The sequence below is a fragment of the Dermochelys coriacea genome, chromosome 3 (assembly GCF_009764565.3).
Source record: "Dermochelys coriacea isolate rDerCor1 chromosome 3, rDerCor1.pri.v4, whole genome shotgun sequence".
Lineage (NCBI taxonomy): Eukaryota > Metazoa > Chordata > Testudines > Dermochelyidae > Dermochelys > Dermochelys coriacea.
In genome coordinates, this window is record NC_050070.1 from 118,791,840 (window position 1) to 118,812,109 (window position 20,270).

Consider the following 20,270-nt stretch of genomic DNA (forward strand, 5'->3'; position numbering starts at 1 on the left):
TGCTCGGTTGTTCCTGCTCAAAATTCGCCCCTTCTCTCGGGGTTAGGTAGTTTGTTCCCCTCCCCGAGGAGCGTGCAGGGGTGTGGTGCGGAGAATGCAGCCGAGGGATGGGGAGCCTGCCCTAGGAGATGTTAAGGGGTCGGGGGAGAAGTTAAGCTTCTCCTCACACGAAATAATCCGGTCTCTGTCTCCTTCCCTTTACCCCCAGTCCCCCCCCCCCCCGCGCTTTCCCATCACACCCGCGGGGCTGCAGAACGAGTTGCCTGGGCAGCAACATGAGATGACGGACGCTCCTCTTTCTGGCCGCTGCCTGCAGTACTCAGCCTCCCCCGGCAGGAGGCGCACACCCCTCAGAGAGCAGACGCTCTTGCCAGAGCGGATCCAGAGCGACGTTCTGGACGCCACCTCTATGGTCGTTGCTCTGCGAGGGCCTGGCTGGCGCGCGCGCGACCGCCAGGGGCCGCTCTGGCCGCCGCCTCCGCTGCTCTCGGCTCCCCCGAGCTGCGCTGCCTGGAGCCCGTGTGTCCGCCATATTGGTGTCCGCGCTGCCTGCCTCTGCAGCTGCTGCGCCTTGTCCCTCCATCTCGTCCCGGCCAGGCCGAGCCCGGGAAGCCGGCGCCGCAGGGCGGGAAGCGGCGCGAGGCGGCCGAGCGGAGCAGGGAGGAGACGGCAACGAGCGGGCCCCGGGTCCCGCGGCCCCTGCGCCACCCGCCATGGCGAGGAGGCCCGGCGGACCCTGAGAGACACCAGCCCCCTCCCCGGCCCAGCCCAGCCGCCATCAGCGGAGACGAGCCGCCCGGCCCCCGCCTCTGCCTCAACATGGAGGCCGTGAAAGCCTTTAACAGCGAGGTCAGTAGCCGCTGCCGGGGATGGGCGCGGCGGGAGCGAGCGAGCGAGCGAGAGGCGCCCCTGGGCCTGGTCCCCTCCGCTGCGTGCGCGACTCGCCCGGCCGCCACCCCGTGGGGCTGTGCCTGGGGGAGCGCGGGGAGGAATCGTCCCTCCCCGGTTTCGGGTGGGCTAAGAGCTTCCCGCGCGGCGGCGGCGGCGGCGGGGGGGGAAATCTCTCTGCCTCGGGGGAGGAAGGACGGGGCTTCTCTCCCTGTCTGACGGCAGGGGCGTGCCACTGCCAGGGAGAGGGCGCAGCGCGGAAATCCCGTCCTTGCCTACGGGGCTTGGGGAGATGGACAGGGAGGGTCTGTGCGCAGGTGGGATGGGGAGAATGGAAGGGGGATTTCTCTTCTGGGGGTGCGGTGGGTGGCGTCTAACAGCACACCACAACACGAAGTTAAGCGGGTTGTACTAAGAGGGAAGGAAATCCACTGGTTTCTCCAGGCCATGCAGGTCTCTCTCCTCCATTGAAGCTCTCATGTTTCCTACCGCTCTTTCTTTCCGTTGTTACACACACATCCGCACACCTCAACACCTCTTAGATCAGGGGTAGTCAATTATTTTTTGTCCAGGTCCAAATTTCAGGGTCAAGGTCTAATCAAGGTCCAGACTCCAGAGACAATAATAATTAAAAAAACCCCTAACAATAACAATAATAAGTAAATAAAAAGATTTCGTAATCCATTCAAAAGTGTCTGGTGATCTGGATTTGGCCCACAGGCTACCTATCGACTACCCCTGCCTTAGACACTTTAATGGATTCAATTTTTAATCAGGGAATAATCTGAAGATTCAGAGGGTTTTCTTGGTAGCTGAAAGTGGTATTTCTGCTGCACTTAAACCAAGAACATATTTTCCCATCTTCATTTCATAGGTCTTATGTGGGATATCAAGACATCATCTACATTCGAAATGGTAGAAAAGGTCTCTAAATTTGCACCTGCCAGTCAAGATGCTGAAGCAGTATCTCAGTTTTTCTTTGAGGCCAGTAACCAAATGTGCTGTTAAAGTGCAGGATCAGAGTCTGGGTCACCTTATTTTGCTCTTGGCCATTGCAGGAATAGATAGTCAAGTTAAAAAGTTACGTTTGTAATGAGGAAGGAGATTTGATTTCCTGTTGTGATGCCAACAGGAGATTTGATTATTCATATTTGAAAGCTGATATGTGGTAAATGAAAACTAGTAAAGGTAGGTAAACAGCTGTAATTTCCCATACCTGTTTATGTACATGTAAGAAAAAAATGTGTGTATGTAATGGTCTTTTAAATCAGTGGCTCTCAACCTTTCCAGACTATTGTACCTCTTTCAGGAGTCTGATCTCTCTTGCCCCCCAAGTTTCACCTCACTTAAAAACTATTTACAAAATCATATATAAAAATAGTCTCACAGCACACCGTTATTGAAAAATTGTTGACTTCCTAATTTTTACCATATAATTATAAAATAAATAGATTGGAATATAAATATTGTACTTACATTTCTGTGTATAGTATATAGAGCAGTATAAACGAGTCATTGTCTGCATGAAATTTTAGTTTGTACTGACTTTGTTAGTGCTTTTTATGTAGCCTGTTGTAAAAATTAAGCAAATACTTAGGTGAGCTGATGTACTCTGTGGAAGACCTCTGCGTACCCCCAGAGGTACTCATATCCGTGTTCGAGAACCACTGTTTTAAATTGTTCAGAGTGGTGTGATTTGCAAAGAAAACTACATATTAGAGCAGGAATAGTCAATTTTTTGTGAAAGTTCAGACTCCAAATAAAATAAATAAATGAATGAATGATAATAAGTAAATAAAAAGATTTTGGGGTCCATTCAAATGCTCTGGTGGTACAGATTTGGCCAGGATCTGTCTATTGATTACCCTTGTATTAGAGCCTGGAGGCTGTCTTCTTTTTCTGGTGTATGGATAAGGTATGGGTTTACTTAGTGAAGTAATTTGATACTTTTTAAATACAAGTAACAATTAACTTTGGTTTATAGTAGAGTGGAGTGCCCAGCATATTATTGCTACCAACCAAAATTAGAATATAGATATTTTGAAAAGTAGTTATATCAGTAGTTCTCAACCAAGGGTATGTGTACCCTTGGGGGTGCTCAGAGGTCTTCCAGGGGGTACCTCTGCTCATCTAGATATTTGCCTAGTTTTGTAACAGGCTACATAAAAAGCACTAGTGAAGTCAGTACAAACTAAAATTTCGTACAATGACTTGTTTATACTGCTCTATATACTATACACTGAAATGTAAATACAGTATTTATATTCCAATTGATTTATTTTATAATTATATGATAAAAATGTTAAAGTAAGCAATTTTTCAATAATAGTGTGCTTTGACACTTTTGTATTTTCATATCTGGTTTTTAAGCAAGGTGAAACTTGGGGATACGCAAGACAAGTGAGATTCCTGAAAGGGGTACAGTAGTCCGGAAAAGTTGAGACAACTGAGTTAGAGAATATGGGAAAAAATAGTGAGAAACAGTCAAACAAAATACATCTGATCTATGTGTATATTCCCCATTACGTAATTTAATGAACTTTAAGTGGAGGAAATAGTAGTTTGACAATTAGCGTTGGAGAGAAATTTAAATCAGATACTAGAAATTGATTTCCAACTCAATTTTTAGTCAGACTATGTGTGTGTTTTGTAGGATGGGGAAAAGAGCATTGTTGCCATAAGAACAGCATCATGTAAGAACATATTGATTTGGAATCTCTGCTCAAACACCCTTGGGACATATGAGCAAAAGTTTTCAATTTCATATTGAAAAACACAGAAGCTCTACACAGCCAGTCAAATGAATACTCAAATATGGAGACTTCGCTTCACAAAGCTTCTGTCTATACTTATAAAGATTTAAATTGAGAGCTCTTTTAGAAAAGAAAGGCATGAGACTCCTGTGGGCTTTAAATTTAAAACCTTTGATGTAAAACGGAATTTTGGGTGGCCAAGAAATGATCAAGTCACAACATTTTAAATCAGTTGCCTCCCTCTGTTGTGAGCAGATACTGGTATTGGGGGTTGCTCAGTGGTTTTTTCCTGTTACATTTTAAATATGTTTTATTTAACCTGAACCTTGGAATGAACTATAGATGGGTGCAAAGCACTTTGCATGATTGAGGCCTTGAACATAACCAATGCCAAAATCTATGGCAATATCTGTGCCTTTGGCCCCCCTCTCCTCTGCAGAATTTAGCACTGACTTCCTGTGCCTAAAGATCATACACTTTATAACTGGTTTTGAAGACACTTTTGGGAGGACTAATAAGGAATATCTAAAATTGAACTTTGAATCTGTGAGCAGTGCTGCATTACTTTCAACACCTAACTCCTTAATATTTGTGTTAATATGCTAGTTAAATTTATTATACTTCACATTTAAAAAGTGCATTTTACTTATGTTTATATTTTAAGGTCACATTTATTTATTTTCCAGTCATTCTGGTATATATTTCTATTTTGGTTACATTAACTTAAAGTAGAGGCAAATTGGCAGCTGATGCTGTGGGCTAAATTTGTAGAAGGATCTCAGAAATGCTTTCACTTCTGAAGTTTGTATTCAGTTAATAACTTTACATATGTTTATGTAACTTATTGGTTAAATTCAGGTGACAGCTCAGAAATAGCATTTAAACAAATGTAAAATATTAGGTCCACTGATCTAACACTTTTTAGTTGTGTGTTCGTTTTTTTTTCTCACAGAGGAGGGCGTTGTATTTGGGTCTCAAATCAAAACCAAAATGAAAAGCGGCTGTGCAAGCTTATAGTTCCACATGAATACAATACATAAAGTGGACAAGGTCTTATATTGCATGGATCTGGTTTTTCATTCAGCATTGAAGTGGTTAACAATGACATTTGATTTGATTCAAGAGAAATTTTTCTTTGGGTTTCATTTGTTGTCCCTTTTGTTTGTTTTTAAGGGTGAAGGCCTTTTTCTGCAAACATTTCCTAGTGGGAGTAATTCCTACTATTGAGTAGTTGGATTATTGTTAAAGGGGCTACTCATGATAATAAATGCACCATCTAGTAGTAAGTGTTCGCAGGCTCTAAAATCCCAAATCTTCATTAGAATACATGTGTAGATTTAAATGAAGAGTACACTTTTGTATCACAGTTATTTAAAATGACTTTGCAAAATCCTAGAAGTTTACCGATTTACATAAAAAACATGCTCATCTACCCTTGATATGATGAAATAGCTAATGAGATTTTTACTTTCCAAACAAAGTTATTTTTCATAGCTTATGTCAATGGAAAAATAACATTTTGCAAGGTTAGTTTAAAATCAGTTTGCCTCTCTTGCTGAGTTTCATATTTTCAATAATCTGTGTCCTCTACCTCATTTGACATCACTACCGCTTAAAGGATTGTTCTCCTTTGGATGTCAGTTGTGGCACTGATGTTTCTTCTGGGACACACAAGTCTCAGAGCTAGAACTTTTGGAAGAAAAAAAAGCTTTTAGTTTATTTTTAAAGTATTCTCATTTATAATTTAAAGTTTAGGAAAGTATTTTGTTAGTCAAGATTTGAGATATACTCGAGGCAAGCACACATACAAGGTTCCTGCACCAAAAGGGATAATAATCAGAAACTGATTTATACATTTATTTAAAAATATTATTTCAGTTCAACTTTAAAGAGACTCCATCAACTGAAATCCTAGTCACTCTCCGACTATTAGAGGAAAGTAGTTTCAGGTACTATACTTGTTCCTGAGTTCCTCTGCAATTTTTGTGCTTTTACAATAACATACTCCTACTTTTAAAATGTCTTTCTCCTCTATTGTTGAGTAAAAAAATCTATAGGAATGTGGGGGAGCAGATGGGGAACTGACTAAGCAAGCATGTGGTTAATTTTTCCCAAGTTAATAGTCCTAATAAGTCAATAGGACTAACATGAATAAACTTCTGCATGTGTGTCTATATTTGCAAGATTGGGGTCTAACTTACATAGAAAAATGAAAATGGATATTCACAAATTACTGTTAAATGTGAATATAAATAAACTGGAGAAGTATAATTTTTTCTCTATTTTTTTGATAATACCTTAAGTATTACTTGTAAAAATAATTTCAGAGAGAAGTATGATTTTTTTAAGTTGGTTGTGTCCCATTAAATATCAATTAACTTTAAAGTCTATATCCACAAAACCCTAACCCAAAAAAAGAGGGTTCTGCCCCACTCTGTTTTGTTCTACAACCAAGCCTGGAATCTTTGTACTTAACATTTGTAAACATCTCTAACTTAAGGTGCACACAAAGAAGCATGGCTATGACTTTATCTCTTTCTACTCCCTTTTATAAAATCTCATTGTGTGTTTTGTTGGCTTGTTTGTTTTTCTTTATATTAAAAATAATCCCCAAAGCTTGTCTGTTTAATGTGGGAAAATCATTAAAAGTTGCTTACCCTTTCTCAGCACTTTTTTTTTTTAAAAATAGGATAAGTAATTTGAATTTACAAGCTCTCACCCTGCTCCTTTAAGGTGGCTGTAGTACTGAAACTGTGTAAAAGGGTAGCTATAGCAAAACCAAAAACTATTGGTGTTGAATGTTTGATGCTTTGGAAAATTAATTCTAAAAACGTCTTGTCCTTTATGATGATTGGCCTTCCACTTGTTGCACTGGCAATTTGTGGGATGGTTAACTTCTAATCGTAAAGTGTGGTTGATTGTAACACTTGGTCTACTATCGTATTGTACTGCTTATTTGAGGAGCTAATGTGAAAAGTACACTGTTAACTTAAAAACTACACTCGTTTGAATTGTTTTAAGTACTGGCACTACAAGTACACCTAAGATTGCGAAAACTGAAAAATATTAATTTTTTTTCAGAACTGTTTTTTTCATCTGTCAATGCTTTGTGTAGATAGTATCACTGTTTTTCCCTGTTGTTTTTTTCCCCCATACAGCTAAAGGGGAGAAAAATGTACAACAGGAAACCATAAATATTGTCAATGACTCAGTGGTAGGAATGAGACCTGAAGATAGTTCTAATTCATTTATCTTAAACTGTTTCAAGCTAATGGTGCATTTAAAGCAAAGTATAATGAGATTAAGGAATCATAACCTATCGTTTGGTTGCATCATGGCATGGACTCTGTTCTGTCTTTTTGATGATCTTTACCTAAAAATATATTTTCAATAACAATTGATCCTACACTCCCAAGTATAGAAGTGTGTTTGACCCACACATGCTTTGGATAATTTAGATGCTGTGCATCGAAATCCCTTCATATGTACCTCCTGGTCTCTAATAGAGCTTTTGGAAAAAAATCATGATTATGATCATGTAAAAGACCTCAATTTTGAGGGTCCAGTACTTATTAACAATAAAAATGATAGTCCTTATGTAGTTCATCATCTTAAGATGAAGTCTTGACCAGCCTTTGGTTTGGCCAAAGGGAGCACTAAGTAAGATGCTGGGGGATGGTGAAGGAAATGCAGTTATCACACCATAATGATTATTTTTCAAATTCATCAACAAAATGCACACAGTAAATTAATTGTTAATTACTGGCTAATCAGTTGCCTGTATATAGCATTTTTGGTTCAGTAACTGTTGATAAATCTCTGGGCATATTTCTTTAAACAGGTATTTTCTTAGCTTTTTTTGTTTTTTGCGATGCAATGCTTTCTCCATGCTTTAGTTGGAGATGTTAAGAACCCCTGCTTTTGCCATAAATTTTATCACATGATGCAGTCTTTCTTCTGTCATCACCTGCACTGCCCCCTGGACTAGTCACGTGTTTTCTGCAGTGCTATTGTAATTTAAAAAAAAAGAAAATCAGACCCCTCCCCCCCGCCAGAATTTTAGAAAGATAAAAATCACGTCCCAGCTTGACCTATGGAAGTAAGCAGCCGTCAGATTATTTTTGGATGGTCTTTTAACTATAGTACACTAGAAAACTGAATGAATGCACATAAAACTATGGAAACTTAAATCATGAATTGAACTTTTCTGTACATTTAATGCTGAAGTCTAGAAAGCACTGAAGTAGCTTGTTTACAAATGGAAGCCAAGTGATAGTGAAGAAGCTTAACAGTTAGAGCTTGAAAAATGCACTAAGTAGGGAATGATACAATTTATTGGGGAAGGGGAGCCAGTGGTGCCCATGGGCAGAGATAAACCCAGAGCCTTTTGAGAAATGGTTTTATGTGTGGGGAGGGAACAGATTTGCTTCCCACCAAGACATTATCCTTAGACCCTCCTGGAGAGTTTCATCTTTTGACTTGATGTATCAGACACATCTGGAGAATACTTCCTTGGCTGCTGAGAAAGCAGGGAGTTCCACATTTCTCCCCTCAATCTGCCTACTGTGAAAAGATGAATTTACCACTCTTCTACATCCTCTGCTTTCTAGAAAGAGGAACTCTACTTTCTTCTCCAAACTGTGGTGTGTTTTGAGCTTTTTTTGTCTTGTCTTCCTTGCCTCCCTCCTTTTGCTTTCCTCTGCTGCTGCTGCTCAGTTTTTTGTAGCAAAATGAGATTAAAGCTTTTGATCATTTTAGCTACTGCTCCATAATCAGTAGGAAGAGTGAAACCAATTAAATTCTTGTATATTTCATTATTGAAAGATTGTGTGTCTGTTGTTTAGAGTTTCATCAGTCTCAGTCCTCTGCTGGTTGTAGTGGGTGTGGAAAAGGAACATCTTTTATCTCTCTCACCACATTGCAGAGTGCCCTTTCAGTAGACAAGGACAGTCTAGCTCTCTGCTGTTCATAACTTTCATCTGAGGTGAATTGAAATGTAAAGAATCTGATCAGTTTCACTCTTGCTGCTCGGAGTACTAGGGGTAGCAGTAGCTACACAGATCAGATTCTTGGAAATGTCATTTTGCTGCCTCCGCAGCAGCAGCAGAGGTGCATTAGCACTTGACCACTTTCCAGATAAACTTCCCAGGTTGTCACAGGGGGATGAGAGAGGAAAGCTATTTTTTCTTCAAGGTATAGTAAATGTTCAGTTCTTCCACTCTCAGACCTGGTCTTGGTCTGCCGTCTCTTGGTACTACCCATGATTACCTCAGGAGGTCTGATTTGTGTTCAGGACCTGCTGTTTTTCTCTGAGAACAATGGCAGTGGTATCACATCCAGTAATCAAAAAACCCATATAAAGCAAAGTATTATTTATTTAGAACAAACGCATTTCAGAGAAAACAGTTCCAAAAATGCAGTGCATAGTATGCAAGGTCCTGGAAAAAATTTTGAAGGAGAAAATAGTTAAGGACATTGAAGTCAATGGTAAATGGGGCAAAATACAACATGGTTTTTACAAAAGGTAGATCGTGCCAAACCAACCTGATCTTCTTCTTTGAGAAAGTAACAGATTTTTTTAGACAAAGGAAACGCAGTGGATCTAATTTACCTAGATTTCAGTAAGGCATTTGATACCGTGCCACATGGGGAATTATTAGTTAAATTGGAGAAGATGGGGATCAATATCAACATCAAAAGGTGAATAAGGAATTGGTTAAAGGGGAGACTGCAACGGGTCCTACTGAAAGGCGAACTGTCAGGCTGGAGGGAGGTTACTAGTGGAGTTCCTCAGGGATCAGTTTTGGGACCAATCTTATTTAATCTTTTTATTACTGATCTCGGCACAAAAAGTGGGAGTGTGCTAATAAAGTTTGCAGATGATACAAAGCTGGGAGGTATTGCCAATTCAGAGAAGGATCGGGATATCATACAGGAGGATCTGGATGACCTTGTAAACTGGAGTAATAGTAATAGGATGAAATTTATAGTGAGAAGTGTAAGGTTATGCATTTAGGGATTAATAACAAGAATGTTAGTTATAAGCTGGGGACGCATCAATTAGAAGTAACAGAAGAGGAGAAGGACCTTGGAGTATTGGTTGATCATAGGATGACTATGAGCTGCCAATGTGATATGGCTGTGAAAAAAGCTAATGCGGTTTTGGGATGCATCAGGAGAGGCATTTCCAGTAGGGATAAGGAAGTTTTAGTACCCTTATACAAGGCACTAGTGAGACCTCACCTAGAATACTGTGTGCAGTTCTGGTCTCCCATGTTTAAAAAGGATGAATTCAAACTGGAGCAGGTACAGAGAAGGGCTACTAGGATGATCCGAGGAATGGAAAACTTGTCTTATGAAAGGAGACTCAAGGAGCTTGACTTATTTAGTCTAACTAAAAGAAGGTTGAGGGGAGATATGATTGCTCTCTATAATTAGTCAGAGGGATAAATACCGGAGAGGAAGAGGAATTATTTAAGCTCAGTACCAATGTGGACACAAGAACAAATGGGTATAAACTGGCCACCAGGAAGTTTAGACTTGAAATTAGACGAAGATTTCTAACCATCAGAGGAGTGAAGTTTTGGAATAGTCTTCCAAGGGAAGCAGTGGGGGCAAAAGATCTATCTGGCTTTAAGATTCTACTTGATAAGTTTATGGAGGAGATGGTATGATGGGATAATGGGATTTTGGTAATTAATTGATCTTTAAATATTCATGGTAAATAGGCCTAATCTCTTGAGATTGGATATTAGATGGATGGGATCTGAGTTACCCAGGAAAGAATTTTCTGTAGTATCTGGCTGGTGAATCTTGCCCATATGCTCAGGGTTTAGCTGATCGCCATATTTGGGGTCGGGAAGGAATTTTCCTCCAGGGCAGATTGGAAGAGGCCCTGGAGGTTTTTCACCTTCCTCTGTAGCATGGGGCACGGGTCACTTGAGGGAGGATTCTCGGCTCCTTGAAGTCTTCAAACCACGATTTGAGGACTTCAATAGCTCAGACATGGGTGAGGTTTTTCGTGGGAGTGGGTGGGTGAAATTCTGTGACCTGCACTGTGCAGTAGGTCGGACTAGATGATCAGAATGTTCCCTTCTGACCTTAATATCTATGAATCTATGAAGTGCATGTGTGTGCAAAGTCCTGAACTTTGATAGTAATTATATGTGCGTTATCTCCTTTTGCTCTGTGTATTTCTTCCCCATTTCTTTCCCTTACTCCTGAATTGCTTCTGTGCTGTTTTTTTCTGCGTGCAATGCTTCCCCAGTAGCACACGCAGGACAGCAGAGTTAATCTGATATAATTCTACAGTTTTATTTAACAGCTTCTGCTGCACCAGACAAAGTATCCTGTGCATGAACAGTATGGGCCTCAGCTGCTGCTGAATTAGTTCTGATGTTCAGGAGAAGATATGTACTTGGTCCTTGCTAGTGTGGCTGACCAAGGAAGAAAAAGTTCTAATAGAAGAACTTATAAAATGTGGAGGAGATGAAAAGAGGAAAGAATTGCAGTATTCCCATGATACTACATCAGAATTAACACCCTGTAAAATGTTGCCCGTTACCTATCCACCTCATTGTGTTTGGTTTTCATACTCTTTGTTTATTTTTAAATCTTTATGGACATAAATATCAACAAAATATTGGATATATTTGTTTTTTCCTAATTGGATATTTAATACATTCCTAATTTTAATAAAACTTGAGATAGTCACCATATCAAGATCTTAGGAAATCTGAACTTCACTTTTTTTTCCTGTTAAGTATTGTATTTGTGATGTCATTCACTTTAACAAAAACCAAGAAGTATAAAATTCAGATTTCTGGGCCCCCAGGGAGGAGATGTTAAAAATGCATTATTAATTAGTTTTTAAAATAGCATCAATATATTATACCATTTCCTGTCTTGGAAACTAACAGCCATTTTTAACTAGAAGTTCAAAATGTGTAAATCTCTAACTTTGGCTTTTTCTTGGCCTTTTAAAAAAAATCTGTTTGCCATTTACTGGGTCCTTCCATAAAGAGTATGTTTGTGATGCTAAATCAGAAGGAAGCAGTTTTGATGTTTGCTATTGTCAAGTAATTAAAAATAATATATTTAACTGGCTTGGGCAATGTATGTACAGGATATTTCAGTCATTTATGACCATACAGTGATGTAGCTGCACTAGTGAAAACTCTTACTGTAGACTGACAACACCACTATAAATATTGATTAAAATTAGTCTTTTAAATTGTTGATTTAAATTGGGATCCTCCATTTGTAATGCAATGAGGATGTCAAACAGCATCTAGTAGGGATAAACATTTTAAAATCAGCAGGCATGGGTAACTTGCACCCAGGAGCCCTAAAAGAGTTGGGTGGGGAGATATCTGGCCTGCTAATAATTTTTAATAAATCTTGGAATACAAAGTAAATTCCAGAAGATTAGAAGAGTGCTTAATATGCCAGTATTCAAAAGGGCACATGGGATGACCCAGGCAATTATAGGGCAATTAACTAGACATCAATCCCATGCAAAATAATGGAAAAGCCGATATAGGATTCAGTCTATAAAGAATGAAAAGATGAGTACAAAAAATGCTAGCTAACATGATTTTTGGAAAGTAGATTTTGTCAAATAAACCTGACTTCATTTTTTGATGAGATTATCAGTTAGATGTAATATACTTAGACTATTGTAAAGAGTTTGGCTTAGAACCACATAACTTTATGATTAAAAATGAACACTATATAATATTAAAGCACAGGTTCAAAGGATTGAGAACTAGCTAACAGAGACCTCAGAGAGTTATCAATTAATAGGGATTAATAACAGACCAGATGCTACTCAACATTTTTATCAATGGTATTTTTTATTTTAATAAAAAAACTACGGATAATAAATTCTGAATTTGGATGAATCAAAGATAGTGATACAAAATAATGAGGAAAAGGCTGTCGGAGTGATTTGGATCACTTGATAAGCTTGGCTCATTCAAACAATGTTTTTTAACACAGACAAATACAAGAACAACATCTAGGACAGAACTGTCAAACTATTAAAAAAAATTGCAATTGTGAGATTTAAAAAATTGTGATTAATCACAGTTTTAATTGCGTTGTTAAACAATGATAAAATACCAGTTTAAATTTATTGTAAGTATTTTGGATGTTTTTCAACATTTTCAAATATATTGATTTCAGTTACAGCACAGAATACGAAGTGGTATGTTCACTATATTATTTTTAATTACAAATATTTGTACTGTAAAAAGGATAAAAGAAATAGTATTTTTCAGTTCACCACATACACTTAGCGTAGTGGAATCTCTTTATTGTGAAAGTGCAACTTAGAAATGAAGAATTTTTTTTACATAATTGCACTCAAAAACTAAACAATATGAAACTTTAGAGCCTACAAGTCGAAGCATGAAGGGGCATAGGAATGTTTAGCACATTTGGAACATAAATACCTTGCAACGCTGGCTACAACAGTACCCTGCAAGCGCCTGTTCTCACTATCAGGTGATGTAAATAAGATGCAGGCAGCATTATCTCCCATAAATGTGAACAAACTAGTTTGCTTTAATGATTGGTTGAACAAAAAGTAGGACTAAGTGGACTTGTAGCTTCTAGAGTTTACTCCTGGGGGAATTCTGCGCCAAAAAAATTAAAATTCTGCACGCAGTATTTTCAGATTCTGCATATTTTGTCAATATAATCACACCAGTTTCAATTTTTTGATCATTTATTTCAAAATACCTGTCAGCAAGTATGTCTGTAACAATACAGACAACAAAAGAGATTCAGGAAATATTTTTTGACAGATTCCTTACTAGGCGTATTAATACAGAACTCTGAGTAATACATTATTATTATTATTTATTATTATAATACATTATAACTACAAAACTGTATTTCCCGCATCCCTCAGAAGCAGTACAAAGGTTTGGGGGAGTCAGGGGTAACAGAGGAGCTGTGGGAGAGGGAAGTAATTGCTGGGAAGGAGCCGGGGTGTGAACTTGTAGGGTTGGGTAGGAAAAGTATATGGAAAAGGTTTTTTGGCGGCGGAAAGGGATTATTAAGGAGTTTTCCTGGCTGACCCCTAGCCTCTCACATTCAGTCAGGCACATCTGCCCCGTCTCCATGTGTTCTTGCACCCTCATGTGTCCTTGCACCTCCTGTCCACATGTGTCCTGCACCCTTCCCTCTGTCCCCATGTGTGTCTCTGCCCCCACTCAGCCACCCCCTATCCTTATGTAGCCCTGCACCTCCTCCCCTGTTCCAGTGTGACCCTGCACCTCCACTCCCATTCAGACCCTGCCCAAGTCTGTCCTTCCCCACTAGCCCTTATGAAACCTCTGTCTGACACCCCCCCCCCCCAACAGCCCCATGCTATCTCTCTCTTCCCTAGCTGGCCAGGAGCTGCTGCTCTGTTCTATCACCACAGTACCCTCCGGTGGGCAAAAGGCGGAACTGCAGCAACTTTCTGGCAGAATCTTTTTTCCTGTGCAAAAAATTTAAGATATGCACTGCTCATTAATTATGCAGGCACACAATGGCACAGAATTCCCCTGAGAGTAAGAGTTTTACATTGTTTTGTTTTTGAGTGCAGGTATGAAAAAAATAATTCTACATTTGTAAGTTGAACTTTTAAAATAGAGATTGCACTATAGTACTTGTATGACGTGAATTAAAAAATAACATTTATTTTATCTTTTTTCCAGTGCAAATATTTAATAAAAATAATATAAAGTGAGCACCATACACTTTGTATTCTGTGTTGTAATTGAAATCAACATATCTGAAAACGCAAAAAAAAATCCAAAAATATTTATAATAAATGTAAATTGGTATTCTGTTTCACAGCGCAATTAAAACTGCGATTAGTCATGACTATTTTTTAACCAAGTTAATTTGTTTTGCATTAATTGTTTGCGTTAACTGTGTTTAATTGACAGTCCTAATCTAGGAACAAAGACTGTAGACTGTCCCTACAGAATGGGGGGACCGTATCCTAGAAAACAGTAACTCTGAAAAGGATTTAGGAGTCATAGTGAGAAAGCAACTCATTTTGAGCATGAACTGAACATGAGTTCCTGGTGCAATGCTGTAGCAAAAAAGGTTTAATGCGAGCCTTGGATGTATAAACAGCGGAGTAGGGAGATTATTTTCCCGCTATATATGGCATTGGTGAGACTGATGATAGAATACTGTACATAGTTCTCATGTCCACATTTTGAAATTTATGTTGAAAAATTGGAGAGGATGCAGAAATGAGCCACGAAAACTATTTGAGGGCTGGGATAAATGCCTTACAGTAAAAGAGTTGAGCTTAATCTATTTAGTTTATCAAAAAGGGAGATTGAGCGGTGACTTGATTACAGTGTGTACCTTCATGTGGAGAAATTACTAACGTGGTCTGAAATCTAACAGAGAAAGGTATAACAAAAGCCAATGGCTGCAAATTGAAGCCAAGCAAATCCTGTTAGAAATCAGGCATTCATTTTCAAAAGTGAGTTTGATTAACCATTGAACCAAACTACCAAGGAAATAGTGTGTTCTGCTGCCTTTTTGGAAGATATTCTTTAGCCAAACACAAGTTATTGAGCTCAATATAGAAGTAACTGGGTAAAAATCTGTGGCCTGTGAGATATAGGAGGTCAGATTAGATGATCTAATGGTCCTTTCTGGCCTTAAAAATCTATCAATGATTAAAATCGATCATTTAAATTGCCTTGATTTTGATCAGAGCACCCTGAACTGTCCTGGTGCAGTTAATATGAACATGTAATCACTGAGTTGCACATTCAAATAAAAAGTCCACACTCTTTGAAGCTGTGTGAACCAGAGTTCATGCTATTTCTTAAAAAAATATGGCATTAGAAATGCGTGGTCAAAAAGATCCAGCGGGGAACTTGCCAAACCACCTTGATCTCTTTCCATGCTGTCTGAAAGGTTGGAGAGTGGGTTACAAGCTCTACATCAGAGGTTCCCAAACTTTTCTTATTGGGTACTCCTTTGCAGATCTTCAGCTGCCTACGTACCCCTACCCTTCTCATCACTGATACGTTGTGTCTTGTTCTTAACACTACCTGTCTTTAGCCATCTCTCCACATTTCACTGTTTATGTATAGATAAAGTTATAGTGAGACATATACAACTGAAAAAAACCCTTGACTAAATTCTGAGCTCAGTTAGATTGGACAGTTACTGGACAACTGAACCCATGCTATACGGAGATTGGAGGTGAGGGCTCTGTATGTCAATGTCTCTGTTTATCTGTGGTCTTACTGATACATCTTTAAGTAAAATAGCTGCTGTATTTTATATAACAAATTCCCGCAGAGTTCTAAAGCTTTGTCCGAGTAGCCTATTATGAAAATGCAATAAATAAAATAATAAGCAAATCCACTGTTACACAATTTCTACCACGTATCCCTGAGAGATATCTCGCGTACCACTGTTTGGGAACCTCTGCTCTATATCTTATCTGTCCTATTCCACATTCCACACACACTCAGTTAAAATGTGGATTCTGATCTTACATTTAAAAAGAAAAGTATAAAATAAGATAAAAGTAGGGGTGGGCTGAAATGCAAGGAGTATATATGAGACATGTTTCTCAGTTTTTCAATGCATGTATTTTCAGATGGAATTAAACGCACGGCTAAAAAGGAAAATATCTACTTAATATTCAGTATATAGTGTTTGACACGGATTTTATATCAAATTATGAACATAATTTACCATGCTTATGAAAGTATTTTTTCATTGAGGGTTACATATCTGCTGTGTTTGAAGGCAGCTACTGGGAGGATAGAGGGTGTTGGAATGTAGTCCCTGGGTGCTGCTCTCATGCCCTTTTTTTTGTTTTGTGTGGGTTTTTTTGTTTATATCAGGCATTTACTAGCAGGCCTGTGGTACACTTGAAACTTCCCTTCCTTTGCCCCTCTATGGCTGATGGAAAATTGTACCTCTTTCTCTCCATCCCAAACCCAGAACAGAAGAAACATGAGGGGAAGGGGCATCTGCTACATTATTCCCTTTCAGCTCCTAACATGCAGATTTTTGTGGATCTGTACTTTAACATTTGAATGGTGCGTACAGCAATGAGGTCCTGGTCCATGACTGGAATCCTTGGGGCCATCCCCACTGCAAATAAATAATTCCACCAGCCTTTGTGCAGATGGGGAAATAGTTCTCATCTGCAAATGGCTCCAGTTTCTGGGTGTTGCTTATTATATTCTCAAACAGCAGCAGCAGAATGAAATTAACATGACTTAAAATTTCACTGCCGCGCGCACACAAATCCGAACAAAAACAGATAATTGGTGTCTTGTTAATTTCACTCTGCTGCTGATAGTAACAGAGGCACTGGTGCTGTCTGAAGACTTGAGAATACATCACTTCATTGTTTCATATTTGGAAGGTTATCTTTGCAGCCATAATGACTTGGCACTTTTTTTTTAAAAAATGAAAGCTTTAATTCTTCAGGCATTAATGGTCTAATCCCCACCAATCACTAGGGAGTAGATGAGTGGACTTTTCAAGACATGTTTGGCAACTTATTCTTTTCTAGGGGGGGAAAGAATCTCTGCACATATTTGCAGTGTTACACTTAGTAGAAGTTTGCTAGAAAAATATTAAAAAGCACTGACTGACAATGAGGTTTCTTGGCTCCATTCATATTTCTTACCAACTACATGTGTGTTGAAAGACCAGAGAAGAAGTGATTTTTTCATCTGTTCATATAACTGGATGTGATTTTTCCAGGAGTGTTGAAATATGTAAGAAATTAATCCTTTTAGCGGCCTAGTGCCATACAACATATGCCTAACAAGTGCTAATTTGGCCTTCTGCACATAAACTTTTTAAATATGATATGTAATTTAAAATAAGTTGTAGGAATTGCCATAGTGGATCAATGATCAACACCAGATAACTTCAGAGGAATATGTAAGAACCGTGAAGTAGGCAGATGTGGGATAATCTACACCAGACGTGAGGTTTCGTGCTTAAGCCCTGAAGCATATGCCTTCCAAAAATTTTATTCCTGTTAACTATAACTTTGGGTATTCTTGTTTTCCATATAAATGTCTAATCGCTTTTTGAATATTTCTAAATTCTTTGTATTAATGACTTCCTGTGGAGGTGAGTTCTTTAAATACACATTGTGTGTATTCTTTGAATTAGTTTGAATTTGAAACTGTTATTTCTCATCTTCAAGGCTACCACTCAAACTCTGTCCATTGTCATACGTCCCAACAAATGCATAAAAGAGTGTAAGGGCTTGAGTATCCTGGCCTAGGGTTTAGTGTCAGGTGGGGGCTGAGGTTCCAGGAGCCAATTACCAGGAATCCAGCTGGGTTGGTTATATATGGTGGGGGGGTTCCCATTATTCTACTCCTCCTTCATGTTCCATTTTGAGTCCTACGCAGTGAACGTGCTCATTGCTTGCCTGTGCTGCTTTCTCAAGAAACACCTAAACTAAAATTGATCCGATTCTTGTCAGTTTTGTGGAAGCCACAAAAATTGAAAAGATTTTCAGCATGACATCTAAAAAGCTTGAGTCAAAATGGATAAACCAAAATTTTCACACGTAGCCTCTATTTTGTATTCTCTGTTTTGACATGAAAAAGCTATGATTTTAATGACACGTAAATATCATCATATAGAAAAATAAGATTAACTTATTTGCCTATTAAGTAAAATACAACATAGAATAGGTAACAATTTGTCTGTTGTCAGTAAAGTCAAAGGCAGTTGACCAGAGTTATGGGGAGGGTGGATTTGATTTAAATCAAATTGATTTAAATTACTAGTCAGGAAGACTCTATTTAATCATGGATTTCTACATAAAAGTGCATTCTCGTTGGTTGTTATAACCTTAATTCATATTCTTCCAACTCAGAGATAGCGGTAGGTTTCATTTTTAGAAGGTACACACTATACATTTTTGAAGTGATTTATTGTGAAAACTTTTCAGATTAGTTTTACAGCTATATCAGAAAATGAATGATTGTTTGGTTATTTAATTTACCAAAGGTAATTTGAAGCGGATATTTATGAAGTCATTGGCAGGTGAACTATCTCCAATTCAACAGATTAATCATTAATATTTAGAGGATTTTCTTGCCATCCTGTATTAGGAGGAGAACATCACCAGACAGACATTTAAATTGTTTTATTTAACTAAAACAATGTTATGTATTCTGGATTTTTTTCTTCAACAGCAAGCATATAATATTTTAACAAAACAAGCATATGAATTTTTTAATTTAATTAAATATTCAAGTTTTTTAAAATCAGGTTTGTTTTTGTTAATTGTTTTTAACTAAAATAGTTAAATGAAATATTAAAAACAAAAATTAAATCGACTGTGTCAGCCAGGTCAACATGATAAACTTAAAATATTGGCTTCTGAAGCTAACTCAGTCATCTTCACCTTCATTTTCCTGTGTGTTCATAATCTGGAAAAGAAAAACAAGTTTTCCTGCTTTTTCAGGTCCCAAACGATTTCTCAATTTGGAATGAATTGGTCCAAAGGAAGACATTATTCTTTCTAAACCGGCAGAAGAAGCTACTGCTGTTAAAAGTGAGGTTATCACTTCAACAATCTCTGAATCCAAGTGCTTAAGTGACTTCTACCAGTTCACTGGTGTGACTTTCTTTAAATTAAAACATCATCAGCAAACATATTTCTTGAATGGTTCACCCTTAGCTCTGAAGTTTATTATAGTTGGCATTATGGAGGGATGATTGCTGCATGTCCATGTCATTGCCAAATCCTCTTCTTCAGCAGTTAAGGTTTGACCCTGGTACCGAGTATTGAGAATATTTGCAAGAAAATGAGCTGGAGATAGTGCTTGTCCCATTCAGTTTTTTAATGCTTGTAATTTAACACTGTCATTGCATATTTCTCTTTTTAAGATCTCACTCAGTTCCTTCCAAATTTCAACAGAGTCGGCAATAAAACAGTTATTTCCCTGTGTTTTGTTCAAGGCTACAGAAATAGGCTTCAGGGTAATCAGCATGTGTTCAGCATTTCTCTTAAGCCCAATGTTGAGAATGTTGGCTGTGACAGGGTCATCTATTTTTTCACGATTTTGTTCACAAACTCTCATCAGATTAGGCCAGTTTTTGATATAGTGCTCAAAACAGTCCATTTTGAGTTCCATTGCACAACTTGTGGGAGAGTTAGCTTGGTTCCTCCCACTTTTTTCAGAGCAGCTGCTGCAAAGTGGTTGTTACGGAAGTATTTTGCAATTTCAACAACATTAGGCTTTATTTCTGGAACACTGAAGTCTTTGGCTAGGAGGTGCATGAAATGAGCACTGCAACTGTATGTTATTAGCTTGGGAATCTTTTCTAAATTTTCTTCTCATCTTGGATACATTTGCAATATTGTCTGTGACCAAGCTGTGTACTAGAGAATTGAATTTTTTTTTCACAGTTTGTTATAGCTTTTTACCGCTACTTCCTGTAAGTATTCTGCTGTGTGTGCATTTCCTGATGTATCAATTGTTTCTCTAAGGAAGACATTCCCTTCTTCTGTTTTCTCACAAGCGCATACAATAGGATCATTGTGGACATTGCTCCACCCATCAAGACTCAGGTTAACAATTTCACCCTCTAGACCTTCTG

At 38.5% G+C, this 20,270-nt stretch overlaps 1 protein-coding gene across 1 annotated transcript in view; it reads left to right on the plus strand.

Moving 5' to 3' along the window:
- Nucleotides 1-265: 265 nt before the first annotated feature.
- SCAF8 (SR-related CTD associated factor 8) overlaps nucleotides 266-20,270 on the plus strand; it is an 84,559-nt gene continuing 64,554 nt past the window's right edge. Inside the window, 2 exon segments of the mRNA XM_038393724.2 lie at nucleotides 266-370; nucleotides 373-849. Of these exon segments, the coding sequence (XP_038249652.2) occupies nucleotides 281-370; nucleotides 373-849 (567 nt within the window). The 5' untranslated portion in view covers nucleotides 266-280.